This window comes from Gossypium arboreum, chromosome 9 (genome assembly GCF_025698485.1).
Source record: "Gossypium arboreum isolate Shixiya-1 chromosome 9, ASM2569848v2, whole genome shotgun sequence".
Taxonomy (NCBI): Eukaryota; Viridiplantae; Streptophyta; class Magnoliopsida; order Malvales; family Malvaceae; genus Gossypium; species Gossypium arboreum.
In genome coordinates, this window is record NC_069078.1 from 87,866,009 (window position 1) to 87,883,967 (window position 17,959).

Below are 17,959 nucleotides of genomic sequence, written 5' to 3' on the forward strand. Positions count from 1 at the left end.
AACATCAACTTGAGACAAATTTTAAATTTAGAGGTAGGTCAAATAGTCCAATAGGCCTAACTCGAGACCTAGCCAAAAATTTACCTCAAATTGAGCAAAAACAGATTTAAATAATAAAATATAATTATTAAAATATTTAAAATTAATATAAAATTATATTTTAAACAATAAAATTAGTTTTTGAATCAAATTAAAACAGACAAAAAATAAATCTAAAAATATTACGAAATCAAAATATAATATAATTTAATTTAATTTGACTCGATCTAATTTAAATAAAATTATTTTCCAATACAAATCAAAATATATAATGATAAAAGATGGGGAATTCTCCTCGAATACGGTAAAAGGTTTGAACTTTATATTCTCAATTTTGAAGAGAGAAATTACATTAAAGTGAACTTAATTCAATATTTTATGTACCAACTTGATGGTTGTTCACAAATGCCTCGAAATTATCATCCAAATTTTAAATTGATTAATATATATTAAAGTACGAATTTAAAAATAAATTAATAAAAATATTAAAAACAATGTATCAATATATTATAATACCAAAAGTAATATTAAATTAAATATTAAATATTAAGTATTCATGTTTTATTTTATTTTTATGTCGTTGTTATATTTAAGGTATGACATATTAATAATTCGTTGTATATATTAACATTATATTAGACATATCACACATAGATGTTACATATATTACCCATCATCATGTGATAATACTAAAAGTATATATTATTGCAACGATGAAATTAGTGGGGTTGGCAGGCTCTGACCCTTTAAAATAAAAAAAAATTATATAGTTTTTTAAATTTTAAAATTTTAAATTAGTGAAAATAAAATTATATGTTGACCCTCTTTAAAAATATAAAAATTTGATTTAATTTTTAAAACGTATAAATATATAATCTATTAAAATGGTAAAATTATAATTTTTTATCATAAAATTATAATTTAATTTCAGCCCTTAAAAACAAATTTGATTTCCCCATGTATGATTGATCATCATGTGTTAGTGTAACTTTTTTCAATTTACAAATTTTATTTTGATAGGTGTGAATTTTGTAATAAACAATTATTTTAGATAAAAAAATCTTTTCGGTCTTTCTCAAATTTGAAATCGAGTAAATTGGTCTCTCTAAAAAAGTCAAAGCAATTTAATCACGGTCAATTTCAAAAGTGAACAAGTAAAGACAATTAATTACGATGTTAATGTCTTCCATCAATTGTATATGATTTTGATTGGTTTAGTAATAAGTTTAGCCCTTGAAGTTTACACATTCTATTAATTTGGTCATAATTTAACAATGTTATCTCATAACATTTGTGTAAATGTTGAGGCTGAATTTGTTAATTTTTTAATAATTAAAATCAAAATGATAAAATATGTAAACATTAAAGGCTAAAAGTCTTATTATACCAATCAAAATTATGTACAATTGACGGAAGACATAATGTCGTGCTTAATTATCATTGGTTGATCACTTTTAAAATCGACGGAGATTAAATTACTTTAATTTTTCTTAAAAAGACAAATTTACTCAATTTTAAAATGAAAAGAAATTAGATAACCATATATATTAATATTTCTAATTAATGTTTTTGTTTATTTTAGAACTTTGCTTCCATTTTTTAGTAAAATCAAGGTATATTTTTCAGAAAATATTTTACCATCATTAAAACTTCTCCAATAATGATTTAAAATTAAAATTATTGTTCAAAGCTTTTACTACTTAAAATATACTTAAAATATTTTAAATATATTTAAAAATAGTATCTATTCATTTAAAATTCATATATATATATATATATATATATATATATATATAATATCCAACATTTTCAAGATTTACGTTTGAAACTCTTGTCTACTTATTTAACCTTTAAATATTTTAATATATTAAAAACATTAATTTGAAATTAATATATATGTTAAATTTAAAATTATTTTCTTAAATTTAAAAATATACATAACATATTATGAAATGAAAGAACAAACAGAAAAAAAACAAGAGAAATAAAAAAGCAAATGAGAATAATGTATTTTATTCATCAATAAGATGTTTATAATATTTCTCAAAAGTTTATATTTATAGACATAAAAGTATAAATGAAATAAAACACTGTTTAAAATTACTTCTTATATTATTCAAAAATTAATCAAAAAATATAAAATAATTTAACACGTTTTATTTTATATATACAATCAACCCTTGCACCGTAATTGTAAGCAACTAATTATATAAACATGGAAATACTTATTTAGCATAACATTTATTTAATTTTAATTGAACCGGTATTACTTGATTCGTAGCGTTACACAATATAGATTTTTAGTTAAATTGGCGCTATTTGATTTGTGATATTAACTTAGTCAATCATAACTATCTATTTTTGTTTGATTTTTAACTAAATTGATTGCTTGATTCCTGGCGTAAATTCTATCATACACAATATATATTTTTAAGCTGAACTGGTGTTATTTGATTCGTAATATTTAGTCAACTTAATTATCTTTTATATTTATATTATATTAATTTTGAATATGTTATATTTTAAGACGAAATTGGTAACTTTGTCTAAAATATAATTACATAAAGATTGAAAATATATTAATAACTGTATTATATTATTTGGTATAAAGTTTTATTCAATTTAATTTTATATTTAGCGGAATTGGTGTTAGGTGATTCATTGTTGTCAACTCTGTATTACTTAATTTGTGATATTTATTTAATTAAATTGTGGGCAATAAAAAGATAATTTAAAATTTTAAAAATATATTATATTAAATTTTTAAGTATTTGGTATAAATTGATATTACTTGATTTAATGGCATTAATGTAATCGTTTGTACTGACAGTTCATGTATACTTCATTGTTGATGTAGATATTTTTTATATTTTATGATTTTTAAAATTTTAATTTTTTCATAAAATACATACAAACTGTTATGCTAATTATCACTTCAGTGCTATTAAATTTTTAACGGTTGAATCAACTTTTCATAAATATATATATATATATATATATATATATATATATAAATTAAGGACCTAGATGATAAAGGAAAAAAATTAGAGCCAAAATGCTGAAAAGGTTAAATTTCTTATTATATTAATAATTTAACTTAGAAAATATAAAATTTATTCAAAATAAAATTATATGAAAATTAAAAAGATATTAATGATATTAAATTTTTAGTACAAAATTTTATTTGATTTTTATAGTGTTAGTACAAAATTTTATTTGAATTCATGGACACGCACTATATGAATAATAAAATAAAAAAGTAAATTTAAATATAAAACATAATTATCTTTTAATTTCTATTATATTGATATGCTTTTTAATAATTACGAATTAACATCTAATTAATTAATAATACGAATAGTTTAAAAGCTATCTTAATAATATAATATTAAATAATATAATAAAAACTATTTTAGTGGACAAATTTCACCATAATATATGTCTCAATTTATTTGTGCTTTGTATGCAGACATATATTTTTTAATGTGGTTTTAAGATAAACGGTAAATTTATTGAAAATAAAACTATATAAATATTGAAAACGTATTAATATGATTATAATACTATTTAGTATACAATTTTATTTAATTTTGATTCATGCATCAAACTCCTTCAAATACAATATATATACTTTTATCTGAGTTGATATTAATGATAAAATGAAAAAAATTTATAAAACACAATGATCTTTTAGATTTATATTATATTAATATTTTAAAGTAATTTATATTTAATTAATAATATTGATTCCATGAAAAAATAATAATATTGATAATTTTTAAAAAGAGAATTTAATAAATTAATTGCATTATACATCTTTTAATTATAACTCAATTCTTTTTATAAAAATAATTAAAAGAAATCATGGAAACCTAAAAGAATATAAAGAACAAAGAGAAAGAAAGAGTTATATCGCTTTTTTTTTTTAACTTAGTAACTTTTTTATATTAGGGATGAATTTTTTCGTGTTCAAGTTAAGTCCTAAGTTTTATGAATATTTTCATATCGAAGTTTGAAAGTTAATCATTGAAAACTTCAATATAAAAATAGTTGTCAAACTCAAATTTCAGATAGTGATTTAAAAAGATGTCATGCTCTCGAGTTTTAAATAGTGATTCAAAAAGATGTCATGATCTTGGTACCCTAGAAAAGATATGAGAACAAAGAAAAAGAAAAGGACAAACAAATAAACAAACAACACATGATCTCGAGACATTTTAGATTGTGTTTCCTGGAGTCACTTATCACTAAATCAGAATTAATTTTTAAATTAATCATTATATTTCAAAGTAATTTAATTGAGTTTTTAAAATATTATTATCGCATCAATCATGTCATTTTCTTAACTTATCATTAACTTGAGTGTTAAATGTGAATTCGATTGATGTTGAACATATTTAAAACATACAAACCAGATGTTAAACATATTATATCTATTATATAAACAATTTGAATTTAACGTGCTAACTAAAATTTATAATATCATTAAAATCAAAATGACTCTTTTTTAATAAGTCAAAATACAAGGATTAATTTGTAAATTTATCATTTTAGTGGCCACCTACCCTTGGTGTCACTCTCTCATTAGATCTAAGCTATAAATGCTATATATGAACGTATTTAAAATTTGATCCACATATTTTAAATATGTATACCACGTCATATTTGATTTGACATTTAAAATTAATCTTAACAATTAAGTTAACAAAAAGATCCGATTGATACGAGACTGATATTTTTAAATTCAATTAAAACATTTGAAAATTAATTTTAAAATTTAAATATGTCATTGGTGACATATGCTATATAAATATATTAATTTTAGAAAATACTAAGGCCTTGGCTTTCAAAATTTTTCTTCTTGAAGGAAAAAAGGGAAAAAGAAAATAAAAACTGTCTTATTTGGCTCTCGAATCCCTCCCATATTCCGCCATGGAAGCACCTTGAGAAACCCTAACTGAATCCCTTTCACGTTCTTCGCTAAGCTCAAGCAAACGGCAAATGGGTTCTCTTGTGCCTTTCCAAGACCTCAATCTCTGCCCGGAACCACCGCTACCCGCCACCGTGAACATCTCCACCTCCGCTTCACCTAGCGCCACCATCAACAGGACAACCACCTTCAATTTCTTAACACCGAAGATTGAACCTAAGCAAGAGCCTTTCGACGAACCAACACCAACACAGACTATTCACCAAGAAGAAAACTTTCTCTTCTCTGTTTCCAATTCTACCCCTGATTTCATCCCTAATCCCGAAACTACCGCTCCGGCTAACGCTTCCTCTTCCGCCGATGACCAAAACGCTCTCTACTCCGAATATTTCCGAATCTCCGAGCTTTTCCGCTCTGCTTTTGCTAAAAGGATACAAAAATACGGCGATGTCGAAGTACTTGACCCGGATTCTCGGGCCATCGTACCCGTACCCGAACAGTCTCAACTAACCCCCGAAACTAGCCCAACCGACGGTTCCAACCTGGAACGAGCTTTATCCGTCGTCGTTTCTCGTAAGAAGGCGGGAAGATCCAATGAGCTGGTTCGGGTTACGAATTTGGGAATCGATGACCAGAGGCATTTTCGTGACCTTGTTCGAAGAACCCGAATGATGTACGATTCCCTCCGCGTTTTAGTCATTTCGGAGGAAGAAAAGAGAACCGGACCGGGAAACGGTCGACGGGCTCGCGGAGATTTGAGGGCAGCTGCCGTCATGAGGGATCGAGAACTGTGGTTGAATCGCGATAAAAGAATAGTGGGTGCAATCCCAGGTATTGAAATTGGTGATGTATTCTTCTTTAGAATGGAGCTTTGTGTGGTGGGGTTACACGGACAAATTCAAGCTGGGATTGATACCTTGCCTGCGAGCCAGAGCTCGAGCGGAGAGCCAATTGCAACTAGCATTATTATTTCCGGTGGGTACGAGGATGATGAAGATTCCGGTGACTCGATAATATATACCGGCCAAGGTGGGCAAGATAAATTTGGAAAGCAATGTATGCATCAGAAGCTTGAAGGAGGGAATTTGGCACTAGAAAGGAGTATGCATTATGGGATTGAGGTAAGAGTGATTAGAGGGCTTAAATATGAGAATCGAGTTTCGGGCAAAGTGTATGTTTATGACGGTTTATATAAGATTCTTGATTGTTGGTTTGATGTGGGAAAGTCAGGGTTTGGGGTTTACAAGTTTAGGCTGTCGAGAATTGAGGGGCAACCTGAGATGGGTAGTTCGATAATGAAGTTTGCTGAGAGTCTTAGGACTAAGCCTTTGTCTACTAGGCCAATGGGGTATTTGACTCTTGATATTTCCATGAAAAAGGAGAGAGTTCCGATCTTTCTTTATAATGATATTGATAATGATCATGATCCTATGTATTATGATTACCTTGTGAACACTGTGTTCCCTCTTAATGTATTTGGTCAAGGGAGTAATAGTACTGGATGTGATTGTGTTTCGGGGTGCACGGAAGGTTGTTTCTGTGCTATGAAGAATGGGGGTGATTTTGCTTATGATTATGGTGGAATTCTCTTGAGAGGGAAACCGGTGATATTTGAATGTGGAAATTTCTGTCAATGCCCACCATCTTGTCGGAACCGCGTTTCACAACATGGGCTTAGAAACAGATTGGAAATATTTAGGTCAAGGGAAACGGGTTGGGGAGTGAGGTCCTTGGACTTGATACAAGCAGGTGCTTTTATATGTGAATATGCAGGGGTTGTTCTCACAAGGGACCAAGCGGAAGTTTTCAAGATGAACGGTGATACTTTGATTTACCCCAATCGTTTTTCTGAACGATGGGCCGAATGGGGGGATTTGTCTAGGATATTTCCAGAGTATGTGTGTCCATCATACCCCTCAATCCCACCTTTGGATTTCGCAATGGATGTATCGAGGATGAGGAATGTTGCTTGTTACATTAGCCATAGTTCCAGTCCGAATGTGCTGGTGCAGTGTGTGTTGTATGATCACAACAACTTGATGTTCCCTCACCTTATGCTTTTTGCAATGGAGAATATCCCTCCTATGAGAGAGCTTAGCATAGATTATGGTGTAGCTGACGAATGGACTGGGAAGCTTTCTATCTGTAACTAAATGTCTTAAGAGGAATATTTTGGATTTTGATGTGGTGCAGCCGGGCAGTGAGACATGATATACTGAGGTGAGCTTAACTTCCAAGCATTTCCAATAGTATATATATTTATTTAAAATCATAATAATTTGTGGTGTGGCCTTCCTAAATTTAGATATTGATTTTTGATTTTGTATTTCTCATGCTTTCTTGTAGTCTAGTTGCCTGCCATGCCTGTTTGTAGGAGCTAGGAATGTTATTCCTTTGTGCAACTTCATGGTGTATACCTCAAGTAGTCGGCCATATGCAGGAGGATGGAACATTTGGCACTCATAGTTCTAAATGAATGCAGTTGCTTATCTCCTAAGTGCATGTTTTGTTTTCCACAGAGCAATGTATTTTTTTTTTGTAATATATATGTTGTTGTATTAGTCTACATCTTGTTTCGTCTTCCCTGTCCAATTCTACTGTTTATGTCTGCCTCAATTCTATGAATTTATTCTTTTCAATTGTTCCTGCTCGTAAATTTTAAGTGCCGTAATCGACAAAGTTGTTATTTGGTTAGTTCATTATTGGATTCTTCCTTGACTAGCCAAACAGGTCATTCGGTTTTACAAGAGTTCATGACAAATTGATTTGTCATCTATAAGGGAGGACTTTAGCTGAAGGTAGCCTCATAAAGTTTAAACAAAATTCGAGTGTCTAAAGCTTCAGTACTGCTTAAGAAACATAGGGTTTTATGCAACTGCCTTTTCCACCCTGAATAATACCATTGGCAAGGTGCTATTGTTACTTTGTTTTGATTCCTTGTCCTAGTATTTATTGAATCTCTACAAAGTTATTCATAGATTAGAACAAATCTTCATCAGTTGCCTTATGAGTAAAATGCCATAGGCTTGTATCTCATGTTTAGGAACATGCTTATATTCGGATCTTTTCATGTTTACTAAGTTGATGCTATAATTAACCACATATAGCATTAGAGATTCCACATGTTCTGCTAGTTTGGAAAGTGAGCTGTCGTAAAACGTCTGATACTGGGGTCTGAGAACTATCCCGTATTAATTTTGATTCCCTTTTCTAGTATGAAAACGATGAAGTTAATACCGCATCATATGACTGCATTATTGTCAGCTAATTCGGTTCTGGTGCTGCAGGTGGGAATTGGACAATGCCATCTAAAACTGTTTGTTGTAGCCGTATTATCATAGTAAGTTCGTTCTTTATGCCTAGTTATTCAATGAATTTCTTAAGATTTGGATCGGAAAAAAAAAAAAAAAGAATCTAAAACAGTTTTTTTCTCTTCACCTCATCTGGTTCCTTGAAAATTTTGTATCTCAATCATGATTTTGCCTTTGTGCTACCATGACTTACGTATTTTCTCGCATTAGGTCAGTCCCTATCGATGGTTATAAAATATGGAAATCAATGAAAGAAACTTTTGGGAGGTTATGGTTGCTACTACAATATGTTGCTGACAATGGTTTTACAATCTTTCTATTTCTGGACCTTTTTCAACATGCTTTTTCTACGACCCGAAAATAGTCGCCTTCCTTGTGCTTTTGTAACAACGAAAATAGTCATTAGCCTTGTGCTTTTGTAAGATTGTACTCGTAAACTCTGAACTACGAATTTTTTATTTTTCGTTTTTAAAAATTTTCCCTTTACCCATTTGTACTTATGAGGGTCCAGAACATGGACACGTTTGTACAGGCATTGTATTGGTGTGTTTGTAGTTGAAATCTCCAATGTTTCTTTCGTTTCTAAAATATGGACTTGTTGATTTATCTGCTATTATCTGATGCATTCTTGACATAGATATTCTTAAATTCTGTTATTAGTATTTGTACTGAAGATTTAGTCTTTATATTTTTCAGTGATTGTACTTCTCGAATTGGTTGATTTTTGTAGTCCTCAATTAAACAGTAGCAGTAAAATTTGTTTGGGTAAATTAAATTACTAGTTTTGTATTATGTGTACACATATGTAAATTTAATTTATATTCTCTAATTGAATTATTCTAAATTTGTGTATTTTTCAATTTTCAATTGAAATAACAAACTGATATATATATGTTTAACACATTAACTTTTGAAAATAGCATAAGTTAATGAATTTAGCAATTATTGTTTATATTATACCTTTAATATTATACTTTCATATATGGGCATAGTTCAATAGTGTTAAGTAAAACTGCGGGATACACATCCACTTATATGGAGAATTTTTGTTCTTATAGTTTCTATATTGATTTGCTTAGGCTTTATGAATCTGAACCCCCACAAAAAAAATACCAAAACAACCAAATCTTTTCACAAAATGGAGGTTGCTTAAGTTTGCGAGGTAACTAGCCGTAGAAAACCGGATTCAGAGATCATATGATTCAATTTGCTTGTTTTTTTTTTATTCTTTGGTAACTAGTGTTCCATTTTTCTCCATCTCCCTTTGTCTAGCTCGTTCCATCTTCCTTTTCCGCCATTCTTCTAGAGCTGCAAATTTTGCAAATACAAGTCAAGTCACTGTTTAAACGGTTTTCACGTTCAATTTAGTATTTGCTTCAAGAGCTTCAAATTTTGCAAGTACAAGTTAAATCATTGGGTAAAAGACTTAAATATTCAATTTAATAATTCAGTATCTTTTTCAAATCTAAAATTTTGCAAGTACAAGTCAAATCACCGTTTAAAAGACTTCAATAGTCAATTTAATATTTTAGTATTTTTCCCAAATTTAATACATGAGTTTGACTTCAGTACTTAATTTGATATTTGACATATATGCTCTAATGAGGAAATATATGTACTTACTTGTGACATAGACTTAAATATTAAAATGAATATTACAGTTAAATTCAAGTACTTATTTGTTTAAAAAAAAAATCAAATTAAAAGAACTCAAGTACCAAATTGTATAATAGAGCTAAAATCAGGTAAAACTTGAAACTGAACCCAAATTCAGGTATAACAGAATATATTAACCCTAAGAAATAGTTGACAACTAAATTCGAGTGAGAAACAGCCGGTTTACCTTTCAAGCTAGAAGCATCATTTAGGGAACGGAAGTCTTGTAGTCTTTTGGAAAGATCGACTGCGGCGGTCTGTTTCGCATCTTTCGGTTGAATTGTTTCGGGTTCGATATATGCCTCTCGCTGAATCTCCTTAACCTATAAATACCCAAGATTCAACCATGAAGAACATCATTTTCGACGATATCAATTTGTTTAACAGGCATTTCCAGCTAATCTTAGTTTCTTACAAACGCTCAAATTGCAATATTACATCCATTTTAAAGGACCTACATTATCTCCACCGTATCCAACACATATCAAGTCCGTGTTGGACCTGTATCTACCACTCAAAATCGAGTCCGTGTGCCATAGATACCATGATAAATCAAGGGGGGGAGTCGTATGTGAATGTTGAGTACAGGTACGTACCTCACACATGTTCCCTTTAACTTTTTGGGTAAATTATAGTAGTAGTCACCCCAATTATAATTTTTTTTTTCTTTTTTAGTTATATGACTATAAAAAGTTACAAAATGTTCATCCAACTATTAGTAATTTTCTTTTTTATTATTCAATTAACTTCGATTTTTTAGTGTTCCCAATTTTACATAAACCAGTTGGTGACCAAAAAGACAAAATTGAAGAGTTGGGTGACTGTTTCGTAACTTTTCATGATTAGGAGACCTTTACCGTAGTTTAACCAAATTCTTTCATGTTTCTGTGTGTACATAGAGTCTTTAAAAGGTTATATCCTAGTACTCACATCCAATTATGTGTCGGATATAAGTAATTCAAGAAAAACGAAGAGTAGGAGCTAGATATGAACAACTCTGTATATATCACATTGCTTTGTGTTTTTTGTTAAGTTAAAGTGTAGAGACTCACTCTTTTTATCAGTTCCAAAGGTTGCATAGCAATGCGCATCTCTTCAGCTTCCTTAATGTAATCAAAGCCAACTGCATTGAAAACGTTAATCAATTCGATTTCATTAGACACCTATGTTATCAGATTCGGATGAGTGATTAATACGTGTATGTTTAATAATTTTAAAAAAAATCATATAATTGGAGGATCATACTCGTAATTATATCCAGATATCAGAACTTAGATATAATTCACATACACGAATGGTTTAAAGAAAAGAGTAAACTACATCCAAGATCACTAAACTATCAATAAATTTACATTTTGTCACTAAACTTTAAAAAGTTATGATCACTGAACTATTTAAAAGTTTTCATTTAAGTAACCGAACTATTCAAAAGTTGTTATTTAAGTCATTGGATTGTTAAATTTTTCTTTTTTTTAAAAGTTCAGTCAGCAAACTCTAAGTGATAATTTAATGACCGATACCATAGATTATTATCCATCAACAAATAGAGTATAACTTATATCCAAATCAATATAACGGTCAATATTGAAGATTGGCAAAAAAAGTTAAGCTTTGCAAATAGAGATAGCCATCCAATAACTTAAATAAATTTTTTTGAATAATTCGATTACCACCTTATAACTTTTTGAAGATAAATAATTAAAACATAAACTTACTAATAATTTATTTACACTTAAAAACATTGATAAGAGCTCAAACCCCAATAATTGATTTTCATGTAAGTGATCAAATTGCAAGTGAAAAGTAATCTATTTTCATAAACAATTCCAAAATGTAAAATTAAATAAGCATTGATGCAAAATGAAAACCTTAAATCTTTGAAAAAAAGGTTAATAATGCAAAACGCCAAAAAAATCCCTAAATCTCATCAATCAACATCAATAAATTCTTAACCAAATCTAGTGTCCCCAAACCCTAAACAAAATCCCAATTCACAAAACAAAACCTAGCATTTGAACATCCAAATCAAAACCCAAAAAGTCCCCAGAAAGAACAGAAGATCAAAAGCAAACTTGGAGAAATACCCATGATCCCAAATCCCCTTTCAAACACAAAAACAATATGCATAAACAACAGATTCATCAAAAACAAGCAAAATCAACAACTACCCATTCTTCAAAACTCATTAAAAAATGCCCAAAATCATCAAATCAATGTTTCAAACTAGAGAAAAAAGAGGATCTGGGTTTTAAGAGGAACCTGAATTGGGATGGTTAGAGGAAGGTCTGGTACGAGAAGAAGCAGAAGAAAGAAACCATTGAAGCAAGAATAGAGCAACTATAACATTGAAAATATTCAAAGCTATGGTCGCATTTTTGAAAGATAATCTACATCTCCATGATTGGATTATCTCCATCTTTTTTTCTCTCTTTTGCAGTGTTTGTTATTTGGGTTCCCTTTTAGTATTATCAGCTTCGAGCTTTATCAGGAAAACAATGGTGTGCATGTCACGTGCTAGCTAAAATACTTGATTAGCGCGTGAAAGACACTGATCATATAGAAGGTTTCTAGTCTGCAATTTTGGCGGTTTGGACGTTGAACACTTAACTACAAACTATTGTCTGTCAAACTAAAACAGTGTTTTGTTTTTGCTTTGGCCACTTACACAAAAACATTTGTGCATAGCAGTTTATGTGTGATTGTATTTTCTTGGTTTTGATTGACTTTGTGTTGGGTTAACTCCCGAAATTATTGCAGAGATTATTTGAGAAATTAAAGCATATATATCTTGTTAGTAGGTGTTTGAGTTGTCACATCATACTTACTGTAGTACAACTTTGTTATTTATTATTTTGTTAAGGGCAATACTTTGTAAAGTTCGGATTTCGTGAATATATATATATATCTACCACGTGAAATTTTTATAATCTATCTTAGTAAGAATAACAGCATGTTTGGTTTGACGGTAGCGGTTATGCCATTACATGCCTATTACAAGTTTATTCTACAGGCCCACACAAATAGATGTTTGATTCAATGTATTTCATTCTAGGCTTAAGCTGTGATATTTGGGGATTTTTTTCCCTTCCCTCTTCATGTTTACTCATTCGTTGCTTGAAGAATTCTATCTTATCCTTACTAAATTTTCACCTCAAAAACACTCAATCGGCAGTCATTTCTTACTTCCTTCGACTCCAACATTCCTCCCCTTCATCCAAGGTCAAGTAAACATTTTTCCTTTTCCTGTTCCTTTCATTTTTCCTATATGCCATTTTTTATTACCCATAAATTTTTTCTGCCTATTTTTGTTACTGCTTCCTTCACCATCATCTTTGATTTTTTTTAATAAACATAGTCTCCAATTTGAAATCACGTTGGAAACTCAGAACTGTGTTGATAAGTAACATTGAAGCTGTCCAACCCATTATCGACAGAGAGAAGATTTGTATTTTTCAAAGGAAATCTTATCTGGCATGATCGATGGTGATTTAATGTTAATTTTTTACTTATTTAATTTCAATCGTAGGTTCAGAATAGATCTAATGGAATTTCTGATGCAAGTGATTCTTCTACTTCATTTAATGATGCTGCCACTTTATTGGTAGAAAATATACAGACCGTTGACCTTAAAATCAGTAAGAGTATTGTCTCTAAAGTGCTAATTCAACAAAAGTCAGAAATGACCATTCAATAAAGTGCTCTGAAATTATATCCAACATTATATGAAGTAGAAGGTTTAACCGAGTATGAGCTCTATTGCACATTGAGCAAAATTCCAGATCATCCAACGCAAATGCTCATTTTCTTTAATTTTCCTTTTGCTGTGCGATTGGAATGAGTTAGAAGATTTCTTACTGACCATTAAAAATCATGGTAGTGTTGATGATATTTTAGTAACTTTTTGTGTTTGTAATATTTGGATGGTATAATGAAATGATAGAATGTCATTACAATTGTAACAGTCTGATTTTGGGCCTAGTCGAAACAGTGGTTTCAGGACCACTATTTCGAGGCTAGAGAAAATTATTTTAGTATTATTTTATGTGTTATAATATAATTTTATAAGTGCATGTAAATTTTGGTAAGTTAATTTTAGCAATTTCTAGTCCAATTTCGAAAAAGGACTAAATCGCGTAAAAGGTAAAAGTTGTGTTTTAATACCTAAAGGTGTTAAATTGCATTGTATCTTAAATTGGAGGTATTTAAAGTGAAATTAGGCCATTGAAAGTGTGATGGCCGGCCATGGGAGACAAAATTGTTGAAAAGTCAAAATTAGGTGAAATTTGGTCACCAATTTTGACTAGTTTTATTATTAACAAATCAAAAAGAAAAAGCTATCATTTTTCTCTTCTCCTTCACCGAAATATGCAGCAAAGAAAGGGCTTTGAAGCTGGAAATTTTCAGCAACATATTTCCCTTGCTTGTAAGTGATTTTAATGTCTTTGCTTGATGATTTTTACATTTTTGGAACCCCTAAAGCATGAGCTTTCATAAGAGGGGACTATTTTGCAAAATGATGAAGAGTCTAGGGTTTTTCCATGAGAGTAAATGTGTTGTTTGCTGTGTTTTTATGGAAGATTATGAGTCCTAGTTGTCTAATAAACAACTTTTGTGAAAGAAATTGCATGAAAACACCTTAAAAAAAAGGGCTAGATTGCTAAGTTGTAAAATGAGTTGTAATGTGTAAAATAGTTGAAATTATGAGTTGCTATAGTTATGAAAATGGTTCACCTAGACTCAAGGAGTAAAGAAATATGATAAAAATTATTTTACGAGCCTAGGGGTAATTTGGTAATTTTGGCAAAATATAGGGGCAAAATTGTAAAAATTGCTCAAGTGTGTCAATGGACTAATTTGATCAGTACATTGTTTTAATAAGTTGAAGGTGATATTTTAGATGATGAAAATCGAGATTTGGACCTAGAACGGAAAGAAATCGATTAAGGGATAATTACGTCTTTTTTTACCTTTGTGGTATCGAGGTAAGTTCATATGTAAATGTTGGTAACATAGTTATTATTTTAAATGTTTTGATGTTATTTAAATGATATGATAATTATTATGAGATATTATACTTGTGATAATTGTTTGATAATATGTCAAATTATATGATATACTTGGAAAATGTGAAATACTATCGAGTATTGGTATCGGCATTCCGTAGAAGATGGTTGAGACACATGATTGGGAAAAAGGTTCCGTTGAACCTTAGGAATAGATTAGGATACAAGTAACATGTCACTGGAATATTTGGGCATCCGAGCTTGTTGAGTTGAGTCCGAGTTCACTTATGGATGTGAATGTTCGAACTTGTTGAGTTGAGTCCGAGTTCACTTATGGATGCGAACGCCCGAGCTCATTGAGTTGAGTCCGAGTTCACTTATGGGCGGGTTACATGGTAGCTTGGCTACATATGTGGCACTTATGTGCAAACATTCCATGTATCCGAATTATATTCCGATGTGTTCAATGGGTAAAATTCTACTCAAATGGAGGAATACTCGAGATGAAAGGTACGTATTGATAAATGTTGCGTAATGGATACTTTGAACAGGTATGTACTTAACCCTCGGGTTGAAAACTCGACATAACGACAAAATGGTAAGATGGTAAATGAAAATGTGATATGAATGTCTCGGTGATGATTATACAAATGATGTTGTATTAATTTTGTGAACAATGATCATGAATGAGTAATTTAGCCTTGACAGGTTTGAGTTACTGCAGTAGTCTAACTTTGAAAATACACTAAAAATAGTGGAAAATGAGTTAGAGGCAGAATAAAATATGGGATTAAAGCTTAATAAGTCTATTTTCACATGAAAGAAATAGGGGAAGAAAAAAAATTTCATATTGTGTGATATTTGAATTCTTGTGAAACAGGGTCTGAATGAATTCGAGATCCCCTGTTCTGACTTTATAAATTCACAAAAAATTGTACAAAAATTATTAAGAGTCATACCTTACATGCATGGATTCCTTATTGAGTCTATTTTTAGGGGAAATAAACGGCATGGTCGTTAGAATTCTGTACAGGGAGAAATTCGGTTCGTAGTGCACAGGGGTCAGAGTGGTCATACCTGAAATAGGGGAGATATTAACTAATAAACTGTACTAATTGGCCAAACCAAAAATTCTAGAAAAAAATTAGTAAGTAGAAATATGAGTCTAGTTTCAAGAGAAATATACGAGAACATTATTCGAGTCTTGTACAATGAGATAATTGAACTTTAGTACAGAAGGGTCGGAACTATCAGATAGTGAATTAGGGGTAACTTTGAGGAATAAACTGTACTATTTGGCTTAACAAAAAATTCTGGAAATTTTATGGAAGAAAGGAAAATAAGTCTAGTTTTGTGAAAAATTAACGGAACTTAATTCAGAGTTTCGTAGCTTCAGATATAAATAATTTAGTGACTATTGCTCAGAAAGACAACTTGTAGTGAACTTGAGAATATGTTGTAAACATTGATAAAACAAGTTAATGAGTTGCTTATTGTTTTCATATGAAATTACTAAGCGAAAGCTTACCCCCCCTTCTTTCCCATGTTTCCTAGGGTTACCAGGTTAGCTCGGGTTGGAGTTCGTCGAAGATATTATCACACTGTCAAGCTAACGTTATTGGTGTAGTGATTTCAAGTACTTTGAGCCTATAGCATGTATAGGAGTTTAAATATTAGAGTATGTGATATGGATTTAGCCATATGTGTTGGCCTATTTTGATTATGGGGTTGTAAATCCATTTTAATTATGCATGCATGTGCTATGGTATTATGTGATGAGTTTATAATGATTATAGCATGAATGTGGTAAAGATGTGAGTAAAATCTATGATATCTATTGCATGTGAATTTGCCATAATCATGACATGTTAGGAATGTTTAAGTACCTAATTTTGCCATGTTGTATGTTATTGTATAAGTATGTGTGCATCTGTTGTGAGTGTGACAAAATGGCTTGGAAAATAGCATTGTATTTGTCCAGGTTTTGGACATGGGTTCGGGACACGGGCGTGTCCTTAGCACCCGGGCGTGTGTTCTATACCTACACGGGCGTGTGGAGCCTTGATACAAGAGATTTCCTAAGTTTTTCATGAGTTCTCGGTTGGGTCCCAAACCACCCCAAATGCATGTATTGGGCCTCGTAAGCTCGCATAAAGGACAGATTGCATGTGAAAAGAAAAGTTTTTAATTATTTGAGATTTCATGGCCCTGTTTAGTATGGAAGTGTTAGTAAAAGTCAGGTAGCACCTCGAACCCCCGTCCAGGTATCGGATGCGGGCGAGGGGTGTTACAACAATGTTGTAACTTTTTGAGGTTGTAAAATTTTATAACATATGGATTATGATATATAAACTAATGAAATCATGTAACTTTTTGTTAATACATGCATATTATGTTTGGATGTGAAATATAATTCTCAAATTATTTATTACTTCTAATATTTTATTTTTATTGTAGAATAATTCATTTATTTGTTTCACTAATGATATTTTAGCATATTAAATATGTATTGCGTTTAAATATAATAAAGTAGACTATATATTATTTTATATTATTATATATTATGATTTTTAATTCATATAATAATTATATTAAGAATTTTATTAAATTATATTTAATAATAATTATGTTAAAATATGGTTAAATTATTTATTATTTATTATTAAATTATTTTTAATAATAATCTTATTAAAATTTAATAACAATAATAATTATCTATCTAAAAAACTTCGCTAAGGGTATTCGGTTATTTTAGTTTTTTTTTCCTTATGCTATTACAACATCATTCCATTCAACCAAACACAAGAATACTATTATAATTCTATTCCATTCCATTCAACCAAACAGTTGAATTACTAATTACAGCTCTATTATCTCTATTATATTACAGCCCTATTCCATTACAGTGAACCAAACGTATCCTAAGTGTTAAGTGTTTTTTGTATGGTCAAATTTTGTTTGGTCATCTCCATCTCATCGTGAGGGTAATTATACCCCCAAGTGACTAATTAAGATGCAAG

General features: G+C 30.3%; 2 protein-coding genes and 1 long non-coding RNA gene across 9 annotated transcripts; 2 read left to right on the forward strand and 1 right to left on the reverse strand.

Moving 5' to 3' along the window:
• Positions 1–4,846: 4,846 nt before the first annotated feature.
• LOC108456814 (histone-lysine N-methyltransferase family member SUVH9-like) lies at positions 4,847–9,055 on the forward strand. 7 transcript variants are annotated; one of them, XM_053018722.1, is made up of 4 exons: positions 4,847–7,189; positions 7,316–7,767; positions 8,257–8,309; positions 8,491–9,055. In XM_053018722.1, exon 1 carries the CDS (start codon positions 5,041–5,043, stop codon positions 7,120–7,122), a length of 2,082 nt encoding a protein of 693 aa, XP_052874682.1. In that variant the 5' UTR covers positions 4,847–5,040; the 3' UTR covers positions 7,123–7,189; positions 7,316–7,767; positions 8,257–8,309; positions 8,491–9,055. The 7 variants fall into 7 exon arrangements, with proteins under 7 accessions (XP_052874682.1, XP_052874683.1, XP_052874684.1 ...); XM_053018723.1 differs by having other exon boundaries at positions 8,496–9,055; XM_053018724.1 differs by having other exon boundaries at positions 8,977–9,055.
• Positions 9,056–9,408: 353 nt separating this feature from the next.
• LOC108456815 (uncharacterized) lies at positions 9,409–12,428 on the reverse strand. Its single transcript, XM_017755502.2, has 4 exons — positions 12,196–12,428; positions 10,989–11,059; positions 10,124–10,259; positions 9,409–9,588 (listed from the first exon to the last, which is right to left on the reverse strand). The coding sequence occupies exons 1-4, from the start codon at positions 12,350–12,352 to the stop codon at positions 9,503–9,505; spliced, it is 450 nt and encodes a 149-aa protein (XP_017610991.1). The 5' UTR covers positions 12,353–12,428; the 3' UTR covers positions 9,409–9,502.
• Positions 12,429–14,234: 1,806 nt separating this feature from the next.
• On the forward strand, positions 14,235–16,750 carry LOC128280618 (uncharacterized). Its single transcript, XR_008270711.1, has 3 exons — positions 14,235–14,359; positions 14,834–14,918; positions 16,494–16,750. It is a non-coding gene; the product is annotated as an uncharacterized LOC128280618 (long non-coding RNA).
• Positions 16,751–17,959: the final 1,209 nt, after the last annotated feature.

Bases quoted from the DNA above. Each gene is read 5' to 3' on its own strand.
- LOC108456814 (XM_053018722.1), top strand. From the start codon at position 5,041: ATGGGTTCTCTTGTGCCTTTCCAAGACCTCAATCTCTGCCCGGAACCA.
- LOC108456815 (XM_017755502.2), bottom strand. From the start codon at position 12,352: ATGGAGATAATCCAATCATGGAGATGTAGATTATCTTTCAAAAATGCG. The intron at 11,060-12,195 runs GTTCCTCTTAAA...TTTTCAATGCAG, and splicing joins CTCTAACCATCCCAATTCAG to TTGGCTTTGATTACATTAAG. The intron at 9,589-10,123 runs GTAAACCGGCTG...CAAAATTTGCAG, and splicing joins TGATGCTTCTAGCTTGAAAG to CTCTAGAAGAATGGCGGAAA.